Genomic DNA, 26,931 nt, shown 5'->3' on the forward strand with positions numbered 1-26,931 from the left:
TTAACAAGTTGCAGGGAGCTAGTCCTTTGGGGGTTTACACAACATATTTAACAGGGTCAGGTAAAATATACCAGGCACATTCAGACAGTGACTTAGCATATTGCATGAACCCAGCCTGTGGGGCAAGCTTATGATTCAATGCATCGTGTGTCCCCCAAAAATAGGTTTAGAAACTGAGTTAAGCATGTTGTATGGAAACAGCCTCTGTAAATTCTCCACAGCATCTCATTCAAGGAATGGAGGAATTGAAAGGGAGTGATTTCACTCTCTCTCTCTCTCTCTCACACACACACACCCATGCACTTGGAACCTGTTTTCTGGGAACCCAGAGAGCCACAGTTGGGAGAATTTCAGGGAACGATTTTGGGAATAACAGGACTTCTTCCTTACTTAAGCATTTTGGTCCCTCCTAAGATTCAGAGCTGGAAGGGGCCATTAGACATGGAGCACTCTAAGGGCCTCCATACGGGCAATGAGGATGGGTAGCATCTCTACAGAAGAGCTTGTAGGTTGTGTGAACGTGCCCTCTGGTGTGCTCTTCCTCTTCTGCAGGGCTGTCAAGACTTGGAAATAAACAGACAAACTTTTAGTGTGGGAAAGTTTCGCTTTTGCATTCTGTTTGGGAGACCAGCACAACTGGAACACAAGGACAAAGCTGGAAAACCTGAAGACTGAATCCTTTCATGCTACCTTCACTGTCCCAGAAAATGTACTAAAAGAAAAAAATCTGAGAAAAACAGGAATGTTTGCTTTTTCATTCAGAAATTTATTTTAATTACATTATGTAAGAATATTGCAGTCTATTTTACAAGTTGAAGGAACAGAATGGTGGAAGAAATGAGTCTGGACCAGTTAAACTGAGAGAAGACAGGGAATTAAAAAATGAAAAAGAGACGGGGAGCAGAGCAAGTTAACTTAAAACAAATAAACAACCAATGAAGAACTGAACTGACAGCCTACCAAGGAGGCTACTAAGTACAGAGACATATAAAGATCTAAAAAAAACTCTAAGTATCATTTACAATCTTGATCCTTCTTGCCCATTTGGGTGCCCAAGAGAGTCCTTCCCCTCCCTCACCCAATTTCCAAACGGATGGCTAGAAGGCGCTGCAGCGGGGCCTTGTCCAGGCAGAAGGACAACAGAGGACGGGCCAGGGACACACGTCTCTCCATGCTCCATACCTCCTAAAGGGTCTTCCATCCAACTGATGCCTTTGGGGGAGGTGGGGACTCGGCACCGGGAATCAGGTAAGGGGAGGAACTAAGCCAGGCCCGAGCCCTGCCCTGGCCTGCTCTCAAACGTAGAACAGTCTTACTCTGGAAGTGCTGACAAGGAGGTCATCATCGTAAAACTTGGTTTCTATGATAACGTTCCCGCTGCAGAGGGGGAAAAGAAGGGAGTGGGCAGAAGAAAGGGACCAGGAAAGAGAAATTGGCAGTTAAATGGCAGAAGAGACGCATTAAGGGCCCAAGTGACCTACTGGAATCGTGGCTGCAGAAAAGTCCCATTAGTCCCAGTTTCCCAGGCCAGGCTGGCTCCGTCTTGCACACTGAATAATTTAAAGAACTTATCCTTTCAAGGCTGAAGGAGCCAGCCACAAATATGCAAACTGAATATACCAAAGGGTACATAAAACATAGCATACGCCTTTGAAAAGGGCCCCACTCTTGACTTCTGCCTTTCAAGCACCCGTGGAATCTTGGGACACCGAGGAAAATGTTTCCCCAGCCAAGGGGTTCATCGGCTACTGCAGTGGAAGTGGTCCTTCTGCCACAGCGGCCGGCGAGCTTGGCTTGAAAAGAATTGTAAGCACGATTTCTCTGCTTTATTGACAGAGGTAATTTTGACAGCTGCCTGGAATGTCTGTTGGAAAATGGTAAAATTAGGCTTTTATACTATAGCTCTCCTGTAGTGCAGTTGCATTCATACAACTAGGTCAGATAAAGGATACGCACCCTGTTATAGGCTTGGCTCATTTTAATCTGTTTGGGGGATGATGTGCCGTATTGAACAAACTCAGCCTCTTTGGGATCAGTTTAAGGTTCAATGTTTTATGGTAATGCAGAAAACAAGTTGGTTCAGAAATCAGGTGAAGCCCACATCTGAATTCAAGCTGAGATGCCTGGCAACTCCCTCCCCCTACCCCCCAAAAATCTGCAAATTAACTGGTGCCAGTTGTGCCCTTCACAGCTGATTTGAGTCACAGTATTCAGCTTGCAGCTGTCTTCTTTCACCCAAGAACAGGCACAGACTTGGAACTGGCAACCTCTGAAGTGGGACGCCCCTCTGTCCTCTCCCCCTTCCTGCCCACGTTCCAGGAAGTCACTGATTTCATCTTGGGGGGGTGAGCGAGTGAGAAGATGAAAGGCAGCCACTCACGTGAGAACATTAGCGGGCATCATCTGCGACTCTGGAGCTGCTTCTATCAAAGACTGCCAAGTGTTTGTGGAGTTTGGAATGACAAAGCCAAACTCAAAGAACCATTCTGCAAAGAGAGGACGAGGGTGAGGTGTCGTAAATATCCAAACTCCCCCTTTACACCTGCTGCCCATCTAAGTCATGGCTTGGAAGTTAGCCACCTCCTTAAAACTCTTGTAGGGGCAGGACTTGAAAGGGTCTAGAGCAGTGTTTCTCGACCTCTGTAACTTTAAGCCGAACGGACTTCAACTCCCAGAATTCCCCCAGCCAGCATGGGAGCTGGGGGAGAATTCCCCCAGCCAGCTGAATTCTGGGAGTTGAAGTCCGTTCGGCTTAAAGTCACAGAGGTCGAGAAATACTGCTCTAGAGGCTTATCCAATCAACTGTTTGCTTCCTTGCTTGTAGAGACAGGGCACCCAACAAACAGAAAACTCCAGAGTTTCCACAAATGCATTTAAGTAGAAGCCAACCCACAATGAAAAGAGCAATTAGACTATGGGATAGCTGTTTTTGGACCAAGTGTTTGGGGAGCTTTTCGGTGGCTCCTCTTACTGCTGACTTGCACAAGCCCCTTGGGGTAGAGGGCCTTTCAGCGCCTTTGGAGGGCCCTGCAGATCAACAGAAGGGTAATACTCATTGTAAGGGAGCCACCTCCTGTCCAGCTGGTCACTGCTGGAGCTATTCATGCGACGTGGATTCCTGCAAAGTCCTTGTAAGACAGGGAATCCACGACAGGCCATTATCTCCAGGTGGGGCAGCCAACAATTCCTCAAATCTTGAGCAAGCTGGCTGCAGATCATGGAAAATGTAGTCCAGCCAGCCTGGAGGGTGGTAGGGTGGGGGAAGACAGGCAGACATTTGATTATTCAGCAGCTGCCTTAAATAATGACTTCTTGTAGGGCACAGAAATGTGAATTCCTTCAGCTGCCTGTCTTTCTCCTCCTCCCTGTTGAAGACACTGCCCATATCTCCCCAGAAGAGTAAAACAACACCTTCTAGACATTGTCCTTTGAAATAAACTTTCTGTTCCAGGCGGAATTTCTCCATCTGCTCCATGGAGGAAAAATTTAGCTCCCGAGATACAGCCTTGCATTTCAGAATTTTTTTAGGAACTCGAGCTGAGAGAGAGAGAAAGAAGGGGGTGGGGTGGAAATTAACATTCCAAATAATAAGACAAAGCCTGCTGTGGCCAAAGGCACTCAGATGTCAGCATCAGCAAAGAGGCACTTCCCAAAATTGTAAAAATGCAGGCAGTCACTCCAAGCATGCATGCTGTATGAAGCAGTCACTCATCTGCTCTCCTATGCAAGGACGAAAACCAGCAGAATGTAAGATGACCTTTGAGATGATCCTTAGAACTGTCACATTGTGGAGCCAGATTAAAAATGCTATAATAATTATGGAAGACATGCATGACAACCATTCCCTGCATCTTTTCGGAGGGGGGGTATGGGGGAGAGGGGGGAGAAGGATTATATGGTTTGAAGACTTTCAATTAAGACTTTCATTCTGTGTCAAGGCTTAGAAGAGACTTGCCAAATGCAAAATTGTTTCCAACAAGGGGGTTGTTAGCTGCTGAAACCAGCAGAAAGGAACCCCTCCCCAAATGGGCAGGCAAGATGCAGGGATGCCTGCTGGGTGGGTCAAAAAAGTCAAGATGGCAGCTGTGACTGTATCCTTGAAGACTCGCCCCTTTTAATGCGCATCGCAATGCCCACCAACTGCCTGCTGGACAATGAGGCTTAAAGGAATGGCAAAATGTTTTAAGCCTCATTGAACAGCAGGCAGTTGGGCGTGTTAATCAGATACATGCAGCCAAGCCTTTTAAGGTGGGGAGTTCAAGGGTGTCACCCAGAATGGAATTTTGACTACTGCCGGAAAAAGAAAAGAGCAAAGATAGGAAAATCCAGTTTTCATTCAAAAAGTGATAAAGATCTTACAACCCCACCAGTAAGAAGTGATAATCTCTTTCAATGCAACCCTTCTCTCAAAGGACACATGAAAGGTCTTCCTGAATTATCTTCACGTCTAAATGTACTCCCCAGGCTTTCATATTTTTAGCTTTTTAACCAGGCCATAGTTCAGAAGGCATCAACTCCTTGTAAATTATTAAGCAGGGTAGCAAAGTGATTTTTCAGGGGAGAAAAAGGTCTGTATAATCAAGGCTATGGGATTTGGAAGCTAATGCAGATCTTGAAAAAAGCCAACAGCCTGATTAATGGCTTGCCAAGAGAACTGCCTCCACCTGCCTTTGCATTTCCAGAAAGACCCACAAATATTCTCACTAAGACACAAAACAGCCAATGCCAACTGCATTAAATAAGGGGGCAAACGATCCCTAGAAAACCAAGGGGTGTGCATGTGCAACTCCTTCCTTCATTTGACAGCAGCGGGTTGCCTGTTTCTCCTTTCTTAAACGAGAACCTCCCAGCTTATCGAGACCTGCTAAATTGACAAGGAAAGAGCAGGTGTTGAATCTCCTTACAAGAAAGGCATAACCTGCGCTGGAGTTTCTTATTTAAGCACTCCAGGGCAGGATCCCATCGAAGCCCATTCCTTTGGTGAACTGCTCTAGGCAGCGAGCCTCAAGGGTGGCCACAGACAGAGCAGCGTTCTACCAAGAGATGTCGACTCACCAGAGTCCCCCAGGAGTCACTGAATTGTTCAAGGACCAGAATCCAAGTCCTCATCAAGCCAAGAAATCCCCTGAATAACTGGGGCTCAGCCCACCAGCCTTAGCCTAGGTTGATTCACAGGACTTCGGAATGATTAAAGGGACTAGCCTCAACACCCAGGAGGAAAAGCAGGATTCAAACGCAGCGCCGTACTTGCTTTGCCTGGGAGAAGAATTAGGTTGGCTCTTCTGATGCAATTCTGGATCTAGGTGGAAGACACAGCCACAGCTCTTGCCTTCTCCTCATGCCATACCCAATTTAAGGAAAGACACATTAAATTACTTATAGATATATGAGTACTTATTTAGGGTAGGATTCAGAGGCTCCCCACTGAAATAGGTCCAGAGTTCATGTTGTGTTACCTGTGCTTGCACTGAAAGTCTTCTCTATGCAGTGAGCTGTTTAGAAGCAAAGTCTGAGTGGAGACTTCATTTAGCACTTTCAGGCTACCAGCTAGTTAAAGCATTTAGCTGATAAATCACAAGCCTTTTAAACTATCAGTAAGCCAAGCAATTAAATTCAGGCTATTGACAAACCGTCAGTACTAATTTAGACAGAAAAAAACAGCACCCTTTTCACTGTTTAGTGAGTGAAAGCTATCCCACATCGCCACAAATGGTTTCTTTCTGTTCTTTATATGGGTTAATGTAGCTCCAGCCCCAGTTGGGGCACCTCTGCAGCCACAGGGGGTTGGAAGAACTCCCTTGCGAGGGAAAAGGCCAAGGCTGCTTTGCTTAGGAAGAAGGCAAGAGGACAAGTGGGGAGGAGGACACTGAAGAACTGGAACCTGAGCAAGGCCATCCAAGGGAGCTGATCCGAGTGACAAGTCCAGAGAGACAAAAAGGACGCTCAGCACTCAACAGCAGAATTCATTTTCCAAAGATGCTGCGACAGGCGTCTTTCAAGGATTGTGAAACAAATTCGTGGAAGATCAATCTTGTTGATGGGGAATGAACTCAAGAGGGTAGCTGTGGACTTTCCATCATTTCTAGCCAGCCAGGATGGGAACAGAGGGCTCGCCTAGATAGGCCTACACCAACCCAGAGCAAGGGCACTCTCTATGGGGACAATCAGCTGCCTTGTGGCTCTTCCTGCTCCCAACTGACATTCTCAAAAAGTGCCAAAGGACTTCTTTTCCAAAACTCTTCCCAGGACAATCTAGCTGGTAGAACTACGTTTTATAATAGACAGAAGACAGGTGGGAAAAGCAACTTCTGACTAGGGAAGCTGCAAGTTGAAATCTAATCAATTGAGAGGGCACCCAGTTGGAGAAAATGCTTTAGGCAAAAGTCTTTCCCCTCACCCTTACTGCCCCATTTCTCCCCCACAGTTCCAATCTAGACAGCAAGGGCCTTACAGCAGAGACCAATCGCCCCCCCCCATTGTTTTCAGTTTTCTTACTAAAGGCATTGTATGAATGAGTACAACGCAGAGAGTACCTCTGAACTTGGTTAGTCCTTCACAATATTCTACCCCCCAGAAACTCTGACGGCCCCACAGTACCTTCATGCTCTACTCCGGGGACAGAGAGGTCTTCCGTTCCTTGCCAGAGAATTTTCCCGGTTTCTGCATCCCGGAGATTCATCCAGTTTCTGTTTGTGTGACCATTAAGGAGGAAAAAATAAAAGGAAATGCATTTCTGAACTGTAGTCTAATTGTCAAATTCTCCCAGTGTGTGGAAAAGATACTGTGTCAGAGTGAAAAGAGGCAAAATAATTTGAGTTTGTGATGGGGGCCCCTAAGAAGCTGCCTTGTACCCGTAAAGGCCCGCCTGCAATATTAAGCAATTTACACCAACTCTCCAGTCCAAGCAGTAACAGCTTCTTCAGGCCCAAAGAACGGATCTGGGAAACTGTGTTAAAGCCCCGTTTCCCCCAAACTTGAATGCCCTCAGCAACTACCAGTCACACCGCGATCAGCAGAGATTAAAAAACAAAACCAGGCTGTGATATTCCAACTAAGCAAGTTGGAAAGTGTAAAGTTGCTTCCTAAAACAACATTTTACCTATGACAAAATCAAATAAGCAAAGTATTTTTATATGAAGTTTTATATCATGTGGCCTATTAAATAATACCAATAATAATAACAACCCATCGATCCCAATTCAGAATTAAATAGCAGTGGACCCACATCCTCCGAACGGGGGGTGTCCGACACCAAACCTGCTGTAAGGTAAGGGCACAGGTGTGGCTGTATGACATGGCTGTATGGCAGTTGGGTAAACCTGCCAGGAAAAGAAGAAGAACCTTGGAAGATGGAGGCCAGAAGAGGCTGGTGCGGGAACTGCCACCTGGCAAAACTAGTCTGTAGCTTAACGGAAAAGAAAGTAAGGTATTAAAGCATATAGGGCAATTCTATATATGGCTTTCTTCTAACAAGTCAACTGAGTTGAATGATGTTCTTTAAAAATCTGAGTGGGAGAAAGGCTGCTGCTGAAAGTAATGCAAAAGAACAGTAGGGAGACACCAGAAGAATCCAGGGACTGGGTTAGTAGGCCTTGAAAATGAGTGTGCTGCTTTAGGCAAGGCCGGCAGAGGAGTTTGGAGGAGGACCCCCAAAACAGCTGATCCGGACCTGAGAAAGGAGAACAGCCCCTGGAATGCTGGCTTCCTGGGTGGAACAAGCCATGAAGCTGATGCTGATGTTCATCAGAGTAAACACACCTTACTGTGGATACCAAAGGTCAACAGTCATTCATTCTTTAAGCACAGAGAGACAGTGAGATTGTCAAGCCCCCTTTTCTCTTGTTCCACAATGCAGGACTTGGAATAACAGATTTAAGTTACACGAAGGGAGATTCTAACTGAATGCTAGGAAACCCTTCCTCAGACTTTTTCCACTGGCAGGTGGACAGTGGCACCAGTGATCCTGGGCTCCTATTCATTGGAGGCTGGACAGCCACCTGTTAGGAACATTTCAGTTTAAATTCCTGCCCTGAGTAGAAAGGCCTTAGTGGCACTTTCCAGCCCTAGGATCTCATGTGAGGAGCAGCAAGAAGTCTCCTGCCTAGCTAGTAAAAGCTTCACCACAACATCTTCAGGCATATTTCACTTGGTGTCCTCACAGAATGTTAGAACAAGCTAGTCTTGCATGAGCACACACTTCTGCTATATATTTTAAAAATATTTATATTACCCCACCTCTCAATTTCAGGGGCTTCAAAGATAGCTAACAGCAGAAATGCATAAAGTTGTCCACATCAATTCTGTTCCTACCACAAGCCTCGATTCCCTTTAAAAGCTAAGGAAATAAATAGCTCCTTCAAACCCAGCCTCTTACCAACCGAAATAATCTGTTGGCTAGAAGGATATAATAAAGAAACTGTGTAGATGTTCAAGAATGGCAGAAAGAACAACCCAGTTATCTAACTAGGTCCTCCCCTAATAAAAAAGGTGAAGACACATTCAAGGTGACTTTGATTTCGGATGACTTCATAGAACATATTTTGTTTTCTTGGCACCGTGATGAAAGTGGTTTGCCGTGGTCTCTGGAATTTTATTTCAGCTTCACCGTCTGGCCCACAGCCATGAGCTTTTGTGGTAGTCTCCCATCTAAGTACCAGCTGGCTCTGATTCTCCTCTGACTTTAGGATCAACCCGGGTTGGCTAGATACTGCCATCTGCTGTAATCCAATTCCTGATAAACTATCATAACATAGGGTGAGAGCTGTTGATAGCTGAGGTCAATCACCAGCTGTATCCATGCACCTCAAACAAAATTTCCTGGGTCTCCCCTGGCTCTTCTTGAAAGCTGGTCAGTCACCCCTGCTTTCAGGAAGAGCCGGGGGAGGCCCAGGAATGTTGTTTGAGGTGCATGGATACAGCTGGTGATTGACCTCAGCTATCAACAGCTCTCACCCTATGTTATGATAGTTACGATAGTTGCACAGGAGGACTTTTCCAGCCTTCCCCAACAGAAGATCCTGAGGCTGCGTCTTCCCAGAACTCCTGTGTTTATTTGGAATGGCTGCTGAAGCTGTTCCTGCTGAGCTGCACAATCAAGATTTGGGCTTTTTTTCTGCCACTGTCTGCAGGGTTCGTTCCCAACACAAAAGTAGGAATTTTCACCAGGTGAGTACCAAGCTGTGCTTCCAGCTATGGAGGGAGAAGAGGAAGGACACTTTCTGGTAGCCTTCTCCAAGCTAATGCCATTCAGATGTGTTAGAACAGGGTTCCTCAACCTTGGCAACTTTAAGGCGGGTGGACTTCAACTCCCAGAATCCCCCAGCCAGCAAGCTGGCTGGGGGTTTCTGGGAGTTGAAGTCCACCCGTCTTAAAGTTGCCAAGGTTGAGGAACCCTGTGTTAGAATACAGCCCCCAAGGCACCCAGACTTTAGCCATATTACTTGGGGACATATGGAAGTAGAAGCCCAACATGTCTGGAGGGTACCCAACTGGGGAAGAAGGCTGCAGTAAAACATTAGAAGACAAAAAGAGCTTGAGTGGTAGAGGAGCAACAATTGCTACAAGCATTAGATTTCAGGAGGGAATCCAAAAGCATTAATTCTGGTTTAATTGCTCATTTCCTTCCATTCTCTGCTCTAAAAAAAATGAGGGTACATCACATCATTACATAAAAACTTCTAAAGCAGTTAGTTTCCAATCTGGGGAGAGGGCAGAGGGAAATGCACAATAGGCAGAACATTTCTTACAAAGCAGTATAGCCTGCCTGGGGAGCAGAATGCATCTACCTTCAGGATCCCCAAATAATGTGTGGAAGTTTGCCGCTCCCAATGGGACCCTGAGCAGCATCTGCCAATTTCACTGGGGCTCATTTGCGAAGTTCATTAGGGATAGAAAGCAGCAGAATAAAGGCACCAACTCAAAACAGTTGTTGGTGTTGGCCTGTATGATCAGCGTTCCTTGCAGCCTGCCCAGGTGGTGAGGGAGCTGAGCTACACAAAGCACATGCACATCTGGGGTGGCCTAATGATTCAAGAATTTTTAGACCTGCTTTTCCCAACTTAAGGGCACCAGGATGAGAAAGGCTACAGTACTGTGGTTTCATCACCAGCACATCTGCATACTGTACCTCCTGCCACCCCCCAAACAGGTCAAGGTGGCAATCATGGAACAGCTTTGCCATCCCGTCTCTTCTTACAGCCCTGCAAGGTATATGGGGCAGACTAGAAAGTGGGTGGACCAAAGTTGCTGGCCCTGCTTCACCGCTGAGAAGACTCAAATCCTATGCTCTGCGAACATCACACTAGCTCAGTTTAAGTCAAGCTCCCCCAGTCTAGTGTTCTCCAGATGGGTTGGACTGCAACTCCCATAATACCTACCAAGCACACCTAATACTAAGGACTGGGGGACTTAAAGCCCAACCCATTCAGAAGAATGAAGTTGAAGAAACCGGATTCTTTTTTATGTTGTTTTTCTACTGTTATTTTATTTAGTTTCCCCCCCTTTTGTTACAGATTAAGAACAATTGGGCTTTTTTTTCCTTTAAAAAAGGTCACAAGGAAACTTCTTTTGTAATTCCTGCCCATTTCAAAAGCAGTTTTCCCTGGAACAAGGAGAAGGAGGGATTATTTCTGAAAGATTAAATAGCCACCCTCAAGGCCCCTTTGGGCTCGCCATTTCCTGCATCCCTTCCTTAAGATGCTGCTGATTTCCAGCCAGCCTCTCATCCAGGGACCTCAAGAGCCAGTCTGCTTAATTCTCACCCATCCAACTCAGAAAAACACAACAAACAGAGCTGGAAAAGTGTGAAGGGGGGATGTTTGTAAGAGCCCAGAAGACTGGATTTCTCTAGTCTTGTGTGTTGGACGTGAGAAGATGATGATGTAAGATTATGGATTAGGTCCAGGGGAAGATGACCCCAGTCTCAATTCTCTGAGAGCCAGCACTGCCTTCTGAAATATGGCTTTCTGGAGCAGAAATTACCCTTTGGAGACTGTTAGGACTCATCATGTTAATAGCCCCCATGACCATTCCTCACTTGGTTCATTGCTTTCACTGTGGATCTCACAGCACCTTCACCCTCATATCCCCCCAGCTTCCCAGCAATCCCCTAGTTCAGTTGCATAAACAATAACATAGTCAGGCTTACTTCTAACTGTTCTGAGCTCCTCAACATTTCCTCTCTACAATGCCAGAGTTTTTCCAAGACTGCAGCCAAAACACTTCAACACTCCTGGCATAGAAATGAGAAACCTGGGCAGAACCAGGAAACCAATGAAAGTATCTTTAGGAGTCAGCAACAACCAAAGCCGGCTTTTACCAGCAGTGCTGCTCCAGAGGACAAAAAGGGCCGCTATTTAAAGACAAGCTTGGGGTTTCTGGAATGGTATCATGCGCAGAGAATGCAAAGCCTCACTGTGGACCTAGATGGAGTCCAGAAAACAGAGACATTTGGGATAGTTAAAGATGTTACAGACAAATTCAGATGGGCCTAAGTTTGAACTATGAAATGTGTCCTTTTTTCTGCAATTTGAAAACACTATTATGGTTGGGGTGCTGCATTTAGATTTCCTCTCTTGACCCAAAATAACTAAATAATCTGTAAAATGCAGGCAACCCTTTTGTCATCCTTAATTAAAATCTGGCAGGGCTACCAGAAGCCACAAAAAGTTGCTCGTGGGCTAGAAACTACCTAAAACAGCATTTCTCAAAAGATGGTTCACAACCTCTCAGTGGGTCACAAAATGATGGATGGAGGGTTGCCAGGAAGAAAGTTTTTCTCCCAAGTCCTCTGGAATGGGGAGGGGGGAGGTTGTCTCCATTGTCCTGGTTTGTGCGTTTTCTTTTTAAAGAAGAGATCATGATTCTTGGAGAGGGAGGAGGGACGAAGCCAGGAGGAAATTCCAAGAGTGGGAGGGGTATTTGCAAGCATCAAGTTGGAAGGGAGAGAAGACAGGTTGTTGCTGTAATCTCAATGCATCAAAAGCAACACACAATGAAACACCATTGTGCCCCACCTCCCCATTAATCAGAGCGAGCTGTCTTGAAAATGAAAGACAGGTTGCAGGAATTATGCAAACGTAAGAAAGCTCATTCTTCCCATTACAGCATAGGGGTTTATTTAATTTTATTGCTTATTTCCAGTGACACAACTTGGAATTGGAAATAGATTTCTACCCTGCCTTTAACTTTGATCAACTCCAGGCAGAGTACATACTTGCTTCCTTCTCCTATTTTCCCACAACAATAGCCCTGGGAGGCAGGTTGGGCTGAGAGGGGGACTGGCCCAAAGTTATTCAACCAGCTTCCGTGCCTAAAGGAGAACTAGAACTCATGGGCTTCTGGTTCAACACCTTCAGTACTACACCAAACTGGCTCTTATAAACTGTAAGGGTCTATGACTGTTTTATCTGATGAATAGATACAACTGTAATTATTGAAAATAAGTTGCATAGTTATTTCTTGCCCGACCCTAACTCCAATGAAATCTTAAGTCTGAGTCACTGGAGCAGTGGTATGCAAAAAATAAAAATAAAAACCATTGCATCATTTTAGGGGGCCACAGTATGAGTTAAGGATCCCCAAGCCTAAAAGCTACCAGCTGGGTATCCATCATCCAGAAAATTCCAGAAAATAACACAGTCAATTCCAGAGGACTATTTCTATTTAACAATGGGTAGGCTCACCCATTGGGCTAAACCACAAACGCAACACGGTTTGATTTATAAATCCAGCCTCTTTACTGATCATGTTGCAAGAGACTATTGGCACCTTGAAGCTTAAGAGACATTTTGCAATGTATTCTTTTTGTGGGTTACAGATACCTGTTCCAAATGTTTCAGATATTCCCCTCTATGGTACCCAAACCAGACTGGGGGAGGGGGCAGGAATTATAAACGGTGGGACCAAAAGGCATGAAATGTTAAGAGCAGCAGTGTATCTGCAATGCAAATTCAAGGTAAGAACTGTGTGGTTCATTCACCACAATAGTAACTGATGGATAATACCACTTTCTAATTATGCTCTACTAAAGCTTATCAGCAAATTGTATGTATTCACTTCAAGCTACGCAGGATTGGGAATTCTTCCATATTACAGTAGTCAGTCACATTACTGGAGCCCAACAAGATGACAGCAGAAGCCACTATGCTTTTCTTGAAGACACTGTCACTTTGCAACTTCTTATATTTCCTGGGCAAATCACAAAATCGAATAGCAAAATTCACTGCTTGCAGGAATGTTATGAATTCTACCTGCAGTCCAAGACTTACATCTCATGAAGTGGGCTCTGGTAAGTCTTTAAAGCAAATCTGTTTGTTGCTTTTAGAGAACGTGGGAGTTTCCTGCTGCAACAGGGCTCCCTTTGAGCATACGATACAGATCACATCTGAGGACACATACGTGTCCTCAGGGAAATCCTCCAAGTTGCCAAGAGAGGGAAAATCATCAAGCCCCCCCCTCGGTTTCCATTACGCAGAGCAAAAGCACAGCACTGCCCCCATTGAGAAATAACCAGTCTTCCTTGCCTGAAGATCTAACCCCTACCTGGCATTCTCAGCAGACCTGGGAGAAAAAGCAAAGATGATATGCCAGGCTCACCAGGGACGGTGGCTTGTGCCAATTACAATGGCACACAGCTATCACGGTGATAGTGCCAAAGGATAATCTGTACACTGTAAAAACTAACGGGGGGGGGGGCAAGGCTGAATACTGACAGGCAGGGATGGGGTTTCTTCTCCAAGGCCAAATGCTGGAATCAGAATATAAAACCTCTCGGAACAGCCTGACATGTAGAAATGCTTTCTCTACAGCAAAGCCCCGACAGCCTTCTAGGAGCAAACCAGTGGCATGGCAACGGAATGACATGCGTGTGTGCTATCCCCTAAGGATCCATGTTTGCAGCGGGAACAAAACTTGAATTGGTGCAGTGGGAGATCAGACTTGCTTCTTTCAGCTGAGAACTGCTCTCTTTCTTGGCCACAAAGAGTGTGGCAAGCTGGATGCTTCCCTCGCTGAACCAGGGCCTTACAGGGATAGTACGCAAAGGCTGACTCTCCCGTACATTGAAACAGGGACCTTCAACCAATTCTCCACAGAATTCTGGATTCTAGTAAAGCAGTTAGGGCTTTCTTGTTACAGAGTTAATCTCAAGAGATTTCACAGGGGATTCGCGCTGAATTGTTGCATCTAATGAGCAAAATAAGAATTCAGATCAGGCAGGAGGGTGGCTGAGACAAGCAATGCTTCAAAACTTGTGCCAACACAGGAACTACCTTCTATTTGCTGACAAAGCACCACGGATGGGTAAACGCTTGCTCGACATTCTACATTGACCATTCCCTCCACAGAGCACTGCAGCAGACGAGTCAGTAGGGGCTCTCCACAACCTTTATCCTCTACTCCATCCAAAGTTACCACAGGAAAGTCACCTATGAAATGCAACCTGTGTGTGTTATCCAAGCATTTTTCATCCATTTATTTTACCAAACTCTTCCTGCTACTTTGCACTGTAGGAAGATGACATGGAATTATGTTGGTTCCTACCTGTGGGCCACTCAAGTCCCTTTCCAAACCCATCCTCCAGCTCTACTGGCACTGACCAAGCAGATGATGACCCATCTGCCAGAAATGTTAGAATAGGCTTCCTTCACACATGTATTTGGGCAAATGCTCCAATTTTGTTTTTTAGGCTATTGAGTTCTGCACCTGAGATTCATACAAGAGTCATAATGTCCAAGTGGCCATCTTCAGAGCTAGCATCAAATATTGTGATGGACTAAAAAGACATTAAACCTTTCTTCCAATAGTTCTGTGCTCTTTAGAGCAAGCAAGAAGGCTGGTCCATACCTACATAATCCCCAGACTGTGACAGATCTGCAGTTGAGGAGAGGCTTGGAAGAAATAGGTTATCTGGACTCTTTTCAGTCTGGGTTTGGGCCTGGATATGGGACTGAATCCATACTGATTGCTCTTGTGGAAGACCTGTGATGGGAGGGGACCCTCTTGGACCTGCTTGATCTTTTAGCAACCTCTGACATCATCAATCACAATATTCTTCTGGATCACCTGCAAAGGTTAGGGATGGGGCACTATTCTTCAGTGGTTCTCCTTCCTGAACACACAGTTACAAGTGACAGTAACAGAAGAATAAAGGTCCAAGTCTAGGGTCCTCCTTTGTTGGATGCCACGGAGTCTGACGCTTTCATATCAAACATCTACTTGAAGCTTCTGGGTGAGGTAACTGCTGGCACAGAGTCAGGTATTATCAGTATGTGTATGATACTCAGCCTTAAATCTCAAGAGTTATCTGTTGATGTGATTGAGGTTTTGTCCTAATGCCTGGAACCTGGAGGAGTTGAACAGGCTTAGGCTGAATCTCCAAAAGATGGAGTTGCTGGGGAAGACTTCTGTCTTCAGAGAAATCCCATATTTAATTCTAGATGGGGTTGCACTTCTCCAGGAAGACTTTGTAGGTAATCTGGAGCCCTCCTGGACTCACAGACTTGATGAGCATCTGGTAGCTATGGCTAGGAGGGCCTTTGCACTACTTGATCTTGTGGGTCAATTATCTTTTCTCGAGTGAGAAGCTCTGCTCACTGTCAGGCATGTTTTGGTCATCTCTCATTTGGATTACTGCAATGGCTCTATAGGGAGCTGCCCTTGAAGACAGTCAGAAGCTTCATCTGGTCCACTGTGCGGTGGCTCAGGCGGTTATGGGTGCCAACTGGTTTAACCAAGAGCTACACTAGTTTTCAGTCTGCTTCTAATTGTAATCCCAAATGGCGATTGTTACCTTCTTGGCTCAACAGATCCTGGTAGTTTTCTGCCTGCCCATTAAGATCAGAAAGAGAAGGTCCTCTCTGGGCCTCTACCCTGAGAAGTGTTATCTGCAGGGACCTTGGAATACGGCCGTCTCAGGAACAGCATTCCCCCAGAGGCAAGACTGGCTCCTATGCTCCTGAATTTTTGGAAAGCTATAAAGACCTGACATTTTTAGCAGGCCTTTAGGACTTGATATATTGTTTGATCCTTCTTGTGGGTGAATGACGATATGAGATTTGCTATCAATGGTGCCTGGGGTATTTGGGATTTATATTTTTCATGCATCTGTTTTTAATCCGATTACTGTCTTGGGTATGTATGCCGCTCAGAGTCTTTTATGACTGGAGTAGCTTAGAAGCCCAGTAAAATAAATAACTAAATCCTGCCCAGGTATTAAAATAATGGAGGGAGGCCTATTCTAAGGCTCCCATCTTCCTGACAGACCCTGTCTGCCAGGCACTTACATTGCCATCTGCTGTTGTTGCTCTAGTTTGTTTGTTTTAGGTTTTCAATCATCTGCCTTGGCCTACTGCATTTTGAAAGCCACGTTGGGTGCCTTGTAACTTCAAAAAAAAAAGCTGAACATATTTAGGTATACTTACTCTCTTCCTCTGGGGATATTTCCCAAACTCTTAGACTATGCCAATACCATATTTTTGCAGCATACTGTCTGGGGATGATGGGAGGTGCAGTTAAGCATCCGACTCATATAGGGCAATAGCCTGTGGACAATGTAAGAGTAGATGACCCAGCAGTACCTGAGACTGCCTGAAGGTAAAGATTATAAAAGTACAGTGCTATCTGAACTCAGGACTTGTCTAAATTATTGCATGCCACACTTAGTTTCATAGATGTGGCGCTGCAGAGATGCAGATATTATTGCAGGCAATTTCGCCTGTCTCCTGCTGTAGCCTTCATTCACACGGATTGTGGTATCAGCTGAAAAATCCCTAAACTGCCAAGAATCACAAGGTGGAGTGGAGTGGAGTGGAATAGAAATCTGTTAATCCCTCTGTTGTTACAGATATGGTAAAATAAGGCACAGAGATCTCCCCCTAAAGCATTCACGCAAACAGCACTGCTTAAATGGATGACTAGGAAAGAGCAACTCCAAATGGAACTTAATTAGCAAACAGGCCGCCCAACAACACAGATGTGTAGATGCGCTAACTGGTAAACTCTGTAAAGGAGGGCTGTGTTCAAAGCAAGGGCAAGAAATGATCGGGGTGAGACAAATCCTTTTGCCCAGAAGGCACATGTACTAGCTATCTCATCCTGGTTTCTACTGAAGAACTCAACTTTCTGTACCTAGAGTGTGAAAGAATGCCCTCAGAATAATTTTAAAAGCTGTTTGCAGGTGCCTCCAACTCCCATCAGCCCTCCTTTTCCAAAGGCCACTGGAGGAAACTTCTATCAGTGGTTATCAAGAGGAACTTCCGTCCTGCCTACACGGCCCCTTTGGTGTTTGACAGGTTCCAAGTTACTTGCTTGCAACTAGCAGGATGAAGAGCTTCACCATGTTCTCTTTCCATCTCAAAGTTTTAAGGGGTAGAAATGAAAACCCCTGAAACTGCCCTAATTATGACTGTGCCGGCAGAACTCCACTAGCCTTGGTGATGTCATCTTGCTACAGCTAAATAAAACAAATTTCTCCAAAGCAACAACCCAGCTGGGGTTGCCTGAACTGTATTTGCAGATACAAAAGATCCAGAGCCAAGCACAGACCATTGTCTCATGGCCCAGGACTAGGGGTGGAGAGAGTGAAATCAAGCAAGGAAAGGATTAAGAAAAAGATATACAGGGAAATGCTAGAGAGATACTTGCTAGGTCAAGAACTGGAGTATTTTTCACCTCCTCCTTTTTTGAGAAATCATCCAGACATTTGAACTGATGCTTCAGAAGAGATAGTAGAGCTTTTATCTCTGAGACTATCCAACTGGAGATGGAACTTGCTTTATAGATGGCTTCAGCTAATCTCATATAGATGGTTTAGTGCCCCAGAGGAATCAGGTGTCTGTCTGATATAGCCTTTCATTCTCCATGAAGATGGAGAATGATCTTGTCTTCCAGCTACTTCAGCAAATGGGTTTATGTTCTCTGGGAAAATGTTTGTGTGTAAAGAAAGATCACATCTGTAGCCAGACTGTGCCCGAGTACCTAAGGAGCCAACAGGTAATTGGAGTATTTATGAACTAGCTTCCTAGCCATTTCTGGTACCATTCCAACTCTGCTGCCTTACAGATTCCTAAACAAGGTGGCCTTTTGTAAAATCTACTGGAGGAAAGGAATGGGAAGAAAAACTAAAGTGTAGAAAAAGGACTGTTACTAATTTTCTCCTCCGAAATGTTTACATTTTGCCCTGCCCCAGAGAAGAGAAGCACCATCAGTTTGTTCTAAGGGCTATGCATGGCAAGGCTTGTAGATGTCAGCTATAGACTGAAAGGTAGAGATATTACAGTCTAAGGAGGTCAAGGTGCTCTGTTGCTCTGCCCCCACCCATCTGTGGCAAGTATTAGTTGAAAGAGCAGGAATACTGCAAATGAGAATGACCGTAAAGCTCACTGAAATCCATTACTCAAACCATCTGGCTAACCACCATTTCAGAGAGAAACTCAAGTTTACAGATGCTAATCCGCCTTACCGAAGGGACCTTCCATATGCTCCCCCCAAAACAGCTGTATTAGTCCAAAAACATACAAGTCCCTTCTCATGTACACTTGAGAAATGTATCAGCTACTTTTTGATGCCAGAACTAGGTGGCTTCCAAGATTTGCCCTACATCTATTTAATTTAACAGCAACAGGTTGGGGAAAGCTATGTGACATGGTAGCACCAGAGTTTCACCTCTGCAAAGCTGATGTCTTGTATGCACCAATTTTTGGATGGATGCCGCTACTCAAGCAGCAATCAAATTTCACTCTCAGCAATGAGAGGAACAGCTGATACAATGGAATGAGAGGAAAAAAGAGCAGGTTGGAAGATCTTTGTACCTATGGGAAGGGAGCCCGGTGGGGGCAGATGACGGGGCCAAAAGAGCCAAGAATTTCAGTGAAACATGTAAGCTGTGGGTTGGCTCCAGAGCAACTCAGCATGAACTGAATACATAAATAAAATCTATCTTAATATCCCATTCTGTCCACCAGAAAGCCAAGCACTAAGCCCCTCTGTATAAAATTCATCAATGCTAACCCTGGGATATCTCTCCCGCTCTCAACCTTCCCCAGGCCTTGGCATTTCCCGTGTGGCCTGAAATCTCTTTTGCAGAATAGCCTGAATGAGCAACTGCATGTTTGCCCTTGAGATGAGAAATTGGCAGCTTAATCCAGTTTTTGCTAATGTTTTGGGAAACCGCTTTATCTGATTTATTACCGAGCAGAATGCTCGCAGGAACCATCTGAAGCATTTGGCCAGGCACTTTCAAGGCAGACTTACGTCAGATTAAAGATTCAGATTTCCTGTGAGCTCTTCTTTAGTGCACCCTTGCTTTGAATTCAGCTGTAGCTAGATCCTCTGCTTTTCAAAGGAAAACGATGTTTGTTTAAAGAGGAAAAACCCTGCAGAGATTCCCAAGCCTTTCACTTAAAAAAAGAAAGTCGTCCTGCAGCTCCAATTCTCCCTGTTTCACTATTATGGAGAAATTCCTGGTAGGCATATTAAGCTGCATACAGATGAATCCTCTTTCTCAAGAAGGATACTCACTCATATTCCATATACACCTGTCTCTTAGCAATCCAACTTAGTACAGTAAGAATTATTCCTAGTAAAAATTATGTACAGCAGCCTTCCACCAAACTTCCAAAGCGGTTGGGACACTGAGCTCCCAGAATTCCAAGCCAGTGGTGATACTCGCTGAGTATTTAGGGAGCTTTTGTTGCAACCTCTATGGAAAGCCTCTAGTCAGGGAAGGCTGCAATAAAGGACTGAAACCTGGGAACACACTGTGCAATCTTGACCATGTCATGTTTTGAGATGCGATGGTTTGTCTGCCCAAGACTGCTGCTGGAAAAAATAATTTTCAGGAAGTTATGTAAATGCTAAACCCCTCCCTGTTGCAAGGAAGGTCAATGGACAAGCAATGTAAGAATTATCTTACCAGATATTTATTTGATTTATATCCCTTCTTTCATCTGGGAGTTCAAAGAGGCATATGGGGTGGTCTCTCCTGTTTTTCCCCCAGCAACCTTCCTGTGAGAGAGGCTGGGCTGACTGGCCCAAAGTCACCCTGTGAGCTTCTGTGGTTGAGTGGGGACTTGAACTTGCTCCTAATCTAATATTGGCTCTCTTATTTGTTAGATTTATAACTCACTTCTTCAGGAGTTCAGGGTGGCATTATTGAATGTTCTCTTCTCCCATAACAACCGCTCTACAGACTAGAACGTGGGAATCCCCACTCCTAGTCCAGCACCTTCACTATTAGTACCCTCCCCCCCACATACACATAGTTCTTCGACTGAGAAAGAGAGGGACTGATCTAAGGTCTTCCAGGGAGCTTCCATGGTTGAGGGAGAACTTGAACATGAGCCTTACTGATCTTAGCCCAACACCTTCAGCACTACACTACCCTGATTCTCTTATTTGTTAAATGTATATTCTGCCTTTCCTTCAGGAGCTCACAGCAGCAAACACAGTGCTTCCTCCTCTAATTTTTCCCCACAGCAACAATCCTGCGAGGTAGGTTGGGTGGACAGGGAGACACTGGCCCCAAATCCCCCAGGGAGCTTTCATGGCTGAGGGAAAACTAGAATCTGGAACTCCCTGCTTCTAACTCAGCACCTTTACCACTAGACCGTGGTGATACTCAGCCCAAAGATGTTCTTTTTATCTCTCAGCAGACTGAGAGTGTTTTTCCAGGGGTCAAGAACTCGCCTCAGGGAATAGGCTCATCTGCAAGGACCCATGGATTTATTCTCCATAACCTTCTCAGAATGTTTGCATTTTTTCCAGAAAATGCTAACCAGTTAAAAGCACCAGATCCCATCTAAAGACAAATAAAATAAATAAACCCCACCCAAGAGGGGAGGTTCTAACCAGTCACCTCTGAATAAAGCTGCTCCCCACCACATATTCTTGCAATACTACCGCTGCAGGTGGAGAGAGAGTCTCCATTCAGCCAATGAATCAGAGGCTGGATGACGTCAGCAAGGTCTCTATTTAGTGTACCTTGAAAGAAAACCTAAACTGTAATGCTGAAGTAAAGAGAGTCTACTAGGAAGAAAAGGTAGAGGATTGTTACATGCTTCTTCATGGCCTCACACAGCTGGGGAAGAAAAGTAGAGCAACTGTGCTGTGGGCAGTCTCATTTTGGAAGAGTCTGCTTAGAAAGAGCCGCTGGGACGAAGGAGGAGGGGCAAACACCATCCTTCCATGGGCCTGGTGGATCCCTCCTCACCTGCTGCCGAAGAGAATGGGCGAAGTGGCTAAAGAAAGGCACTTCATCCGTCACTGCAGGAGAGAGTAAAAGTTGATGGAAATAACTGCATGGAGATGGTTGAAGGTGGACCTAGGCCTGGGCCATCAGCCCCTGAAAGATTTGCAACCTGGAATTACTACATCCCATTTTTCCTTTTGGGGGATTTCCAATCTGTTAATATGGGGCTCTTAACTGTTTCTAACTCAGCTCCTGAGTAAGTCTATACTTGCTCTGCTTCATCAATGATAAAGGGTTAATGTACCAATCTGCGAGTCTCAAGCTCAAAAAGAATAACGATACAGAGTACAAAGGGGGCCATTCTTGTAAAATATCTCTCAGCGGTTTGAAGGCAGCTGCATGATGCCTGTTCAAGCCATGTGACTCTGTCTAAAAGATCTAAGTGAACAAGGGAGGCACTAAAGAATAAAGTAAGCAGTCTTCTAGACTGTGAGCGCTCCATAATAAGCCCTAAAGTTTGCTTTTACTGCCTTAGTTGAGGGGGTAACCTGTATCTTCCTATTTAACAGAAGGAAAGAAAAGGCGCCCTGGCACATTTCATACTTCAACAACCATTAATCTAATTTCTTATCTGATCTTATAATAGATTTGTGTAGCTTTGAACCCTTTGTATCTCCCATTAACATCTAGTTGTACTGAGATCACTTTTGAAGAAGGGGGTGAGAAGTCATCGCACCAAGTCCCACAAATCTGACTTGCCCATAAATGTCTTTGGCATACTTGGCAACTCTCAGTTTCTACATTGGCAGCTAAGAGTGAGGTAAGTCTCCTCGGATGCAGGATCTCTTTTTTTAGAATTAGAATAAAGGAATCAATTGTGTTAGCATTTAGTGCTGTAGGTGTTTGTCAGACATTACTGTAAATGGGAAATACAATCAGCTTTAAATTTTGAGAAAATAGCTCTTGGAAAAGAATGGGTTAGAAGAAGAGAAATCAGAACTAGCGCTGTATACAGTACTTGTTTGGGAAAGATATGGCTACCATATCTGCACTGTAAAAATATGGACAACCACTAGAAGGCAGAAAGAGTTAAGAGTTTTTATGTCTCATTGCTGCCATCTAGTGGTTATCCAGATTTTTGCAGTCCATGTCAAGTAGCCCTATAGAAGGGGCTAAAAAGCAGGAATACTTTAAGATCTCGACACTGTAAACATTTTTCTGAGAATCTGAACTGCCTTGTCTGGATGGCATGAAATGTGACAAGGCAAAGAAAGGTGATCAGAGGAAGACCTGATCTCAGAAAAACCACAGCCAGCTTGTCCAAAGTCACAGCAACTTTTTAGGTTCAGTTTCTGGGGCTTCTTTTCAGGAACAGCCTTGCTGGACAGTTCCATTAAAAGTGAAAAAGACTGAGATGAGTCTGTTGTAACAGCTGGAGGGATTTTAGAAGTATTTCACAATATATGAATCACGGAGAAGCAGCTACATCAGGAAAGGTAAGCATTTGTAAGGTTTGATCTTAGCAACTCTTTTTGCTAGGAAGGTGGAGAGAAATAACACATCCGAGGATCTTCCCCATTCCCCTCTGAAAAGATTCAAACCCACAGAACTGCCCAACTGTGGATTTTCTTTTTCACAAGCTAACATTGCTATCTTTTAAAAAAGAAGAGATGACAAAGTTTTCTGCAATGCATACCTAGCCGGTGTGATGTTGCAAATACTAATGTTAAACTGTGGCCAAGCTTATTATGTAGTACGGTTGCAGTGAACTATTTTAGCCTATCTTGCTGCCTTCCCCCCTTCCTAGCTCCTGACCTCAAGGTTATAATCTTCTTTATGCCTCTCTGATCCTTCATGTGCCGCCATAAACAAAGGTTCTAGAAACCTGCAACTGTACTGCAGCTTCTAGTGCAACATCTAAATCCATTTCCTTTTAAAACTAGCTTCTAGTATTCTTAATTAAACAAGAAAAAAGGCACTGCTGTTAAATAGTTAAGCTAGTCTTGTAGATTAATTAGGAAGTATTAAATTAGAACAATTTTTAAACTACCCCAATATAGCTATGTCATTTAAAAAAAAAACCTGAAGATCTTCTGTGAACCTAGAAGAACCCTAACTCAACTCAGACTATAAAGAGAAAGGCTATTTAGAGATCCATCTGTCTTCACACTCAGCCAACATTAAAACAAAGCAAAGCACATTCCAGATATTGAAAAATAAAACCACCACTTTTTCAGAAGAACAACTGAATTACAAACTTCACTGAAATGCAGAAGTACAGTACTATTGCTTAAACAAAACAGACAAACAGTTCAGCTGGGAGGTCTGGGCCATGTAAAATAATTCCTTGGACTGAGATTTGAAAAAAAAAAAAGGGTGTTCTCACATCCAGAATTCTTTCATTTAGCTTTGTTCAACCAATCTTTGCCCTAACAGAAGAATTACTCTGTTTTCCAGCTGTCCCTTTTCCAAACCTGGATACCAGAAAAAAGCACCCCAGTATAACTGGGTAAGAGAACAAGCTGTACAAAACATACAGATTCAGTCACTTTATGTAGTTGATCTCAAAGGTTCTCAAAAAAGCCATTACAGGCTTCATACTGGCAAAATATTGGACCCCCGCCCTAATATTTATTCAAGTGATGTGGATGAAGTTGGCACCAAGGCTGCCTTGGTGGATCATACTGAAAAGCAAGCCAAAAAAGTCCAAGTCCATCTTCAATATTCCTGGCAACAAGTGCCACTGTTCCTATCTGGGATGGAAATACAGCACCGCTCTTGGGATTCACTTTTCTCCCAAATGCAGACATCACATCTGACTGCAGCCTTCCCCAAATTAGCATGGACTACCACCACCTTCCTATTCTGCTTTAATTCTGCATTTTGTTTGCTAGCATACACGCATAACTGACAACAGGAGGCACAAGGTTTACAAGATTAAAAATATTCTTTTGACCTCCTCTCTGGGGGATGCAAGACTCTCCTTAAAATGACAGGGTGGAAGAGTATTGCTATTGAAAGGAGGATTTATACAAGTTGGGTCTCATGAGTTTGATGGGGTTTGCTTTTAAGGGAGTGGCAATTATTACAGCCCAAGGCCTCTCCTTTTTGACTTATCTGCAGTTTGGCTCATTTGCTTGAGCAACTAGCTCTGTAGGCTTTTCTGTGAAATGCACCCACTTTTGCTTTTACAACTGAGTGACTACAATTCTGAGGGCTAATTCCACAGCGCACTTCTGTACAATCTCACCATAGCTCTGGGGTGGGTTGGGGGGAGAGGGAGTGAACTGGAGGCACTTTGGACAAGCCCTACCTACATTCCCAGTTAGTCCACTTACTGTAGATGCCTGGCAAACTTTGCTAAGAACCAACAAACACATGGATGTGGACATTCCTTTGGTTTCCCATCGGCTGGTAAGGACTAGACTAAAACTATGTGTCCAAAAAGGAACTTTTTGGTGTCCCCCAAATAAATGTTAAGTGGCCTAAGAAGGAAGGCAGACCCCAGGCACATTAACTGCATCCATGCTTTAACCTGGTCCCAACGTTATTTCTGGGTTTGCACAATATATGGAATCATAAAGTAACCACGCCAGCTGGGTTCAGACAATATGCTAAGCCACAAAACAAGCAAAAAACTCCTAATTACAATAAATGCTAACTCAGCTTAAGGCAAGGCGTGCTTAGCCTTCACCTGACGCCATTAAGGATGTCGTGGGAACCGGAGCCACCAAGCCACAAAAAACTAACCAACATTTACCCTGGCACCCTTGCAGCCCCCAGAGTATTCATTCACCTGGTAAAGAGTGCTGGGTGATTCCAGCCGATATTGCTCCTACAGCTCCACAGCCCCCTTGGGCCAAAGGCGGCTCCATGCGCTCCCCCATCTCCCCCAGGAGAGCACCCCAAGAATGGGCCGCCCTCCTTCGCTCACCTCCCTGGTACCGTATTGTCGAGCCCCTCCAAGATTTGCCCCATCTCCCCCAAAAGTACCGTAAGTAGCCAACCCAGCGCGCCACCCAGCCCAGGGAGCCCCCTCGCCATTACCGTATTTCCTCTCCTCACGCTCCGCCCGAAAGCCGCCCCCGCCGCATTACCGTATTTCCCCTCAGCCGCCCCACTCCCTCGCGCGCATCCCAGCAGGCCGGATACAGTTTGAACCCCCTCAGGATCTCCTTGGCCCGCTGCTGCTCCTCCTCCTCTTCTTCCTGGCCCGACATGGTCCCGCTCGGCGCCCGCCGGGCTGAGCTGGCTCGCAGGCCTGGGCGAGGGGAGAGAGGCGGAAAGGCAGAGCTCGCCGGCCCGCACTCGCCTGCGCCCGCCACTGCCCAGCTGAACCAACCACCCGGGGAGGGCCCGCCCGCGCCAGCCAATCGCCGCCCGCGGACGGCGACTGGCGGCACCAGTGCCCAATCAGAGGGCGAGGGAAGACTTAGCGGCGGCAGCGCCCCACTGGTCGCTATGGAAGGGACGCCCCCCTTCACAGCAACCTCAGGCGGCTGGAGACGGGTGTCACCGCGGGACAATCTTCTCCAAAAGCCGAAATCGAGCGTCAAGTTTGCCCGCAGTGGGAGACGCCGTCGCTCCGGAAAGGCCTGCGGCAAAGCGCGCCCCCTGGCGCCGAGAGCGGGGGTGGCAGGAGCGCCGGCTTTTCCAGCTCCCCGACGGCAGCTGCGCACACGTGGACTGTTCATTCCCACGTTGCCCCGACGAGTTTCATCGTCGGCCTATGCGTAGCTTGGTGATTAGTAATGACGGCTGCGGGTGCAACTCCAGCTGTGAAACGCCCTGGGTGCCCCCTTGGAATTTCCCCCGTTCTTTTAACTTTTCAATTTTAAAAAATTAACTTTTTTCCCCCTCTAAAGGGGTGGCTGGGTTTCTTTATTTATTCTATCTCGAGGTTCAGGTTTTGGACACGCCACTCCAAGGATCTAGTAAGTTCAAATTAAAACAGAAAAGGGAAAGGAAATAAAAAACCCCAGGTACCCACTGTACTGCCAGTTATCAGGGCAGTGCCCAGGTGCCCAGGCAATTGGTTCTTTTAGATTCAGAGACAACGAACACACCAACAGGTGAGATTTTAAACTTTATTGTTACCTCTAGCCAACAGATTTAACCAAGAATATAGCAGATAGCATTAAACAGGAATATAAAAGCATAGTAGAAAGGCGTAACATACCAAGCAGAGAGGATAAAACTCTTCCCCTGCTGTTGGGAGTACCATAAGGCGACAGCGGAGAGACCCAGGGTGGCTTATATCAGGGTTCCTCAACCTCGGCCACTTTAAGATGGGTGGACTTCAACTCCCAGAATTCCCCAGCCAGCATGGCTGGCTGGGGAATTCTGGGAGTTGAAGTCCACCCATCTTAAAGTGGCTCAGGTTGAGGAACCCTGGCTTAGATAACACAGTGCCTACTCCCAAGGCCTGTGTCCATGCTCCCGATGCCAGGGGCAATGCCAGGGCATTTTATCAAAGTCTGGCACTGCAATCCCACGACTCCGTTTTGGAGTCGGGCTTTGAAAGTGACCCTGACCAGATGTGATCCCTACGCATCCAAAGCATCAGAGCCTGGGAAGTGTAGAGATAGGCTAGTGCTTAACCGAAACAATCTTGAGCTTTTCTCTTCTTCCTCCCCCCGGCCAAGTAAAAGTGAAAAACAAGCCAGCTAAACCATATTATGACTCAGAGTGAGCTTTCTTAACATGAGCAGGAGAAATGAAAATAGGTCACCTAAACTTCTCAA

General features: G+C 45.4%; 1 protein-coding gene across 1 annotated transcript; it reads right to left on the reverse strand.

The window, feature by feature from the left end:
• Nucleotides 1-745: 745 nt before the first annotated feature.
• PDE6D (phosphodiesterase 6D) lies at nucleotides 746-25,531 on the reverse strand. Its single transcript, XM_007441284.4, has 5 exons — nucleotides 25,340-25,531; nucleotides 6,598-6,686; nucleotides 3,412-3,537; nucleotides 2,381-2,486; nucleotides 746-1,377 (listed from the first exon to the last, which is right to left on the reverse strand). The coding sequence occupies exons 1-5, from the start codon at nucleotides 25,405-25,407 to the stop codon at nucleotides 1,296-1,298; spliced, it is 471 nt and encodes a 156-aa protein (XP_007441346.1). The 5' UTR covers nucleotides 25,408-25,531; the 3' UTR covers nucleotides 746-1,295.
• Nucleotides 25,532-26,931: the final 1,400 nt, after the last annotated feature.

Source organism: Python bivittatus, unplaced genomic scaffold, assembly GCF_059951505.1.
Source record: "Python bivittatus isolate LINGU-HERP-01145 unplaced genomic scaffold, Pbiv_v1 ctg000980_np1212, whole genome shotgun sequence".
In the NCBI taxonomy this organism is placed as follows: Eukaryota; Metazoa; Chordata; class Lepidosauria; order Squamata; family Pythonidae; genus Python; species Python bivittatus.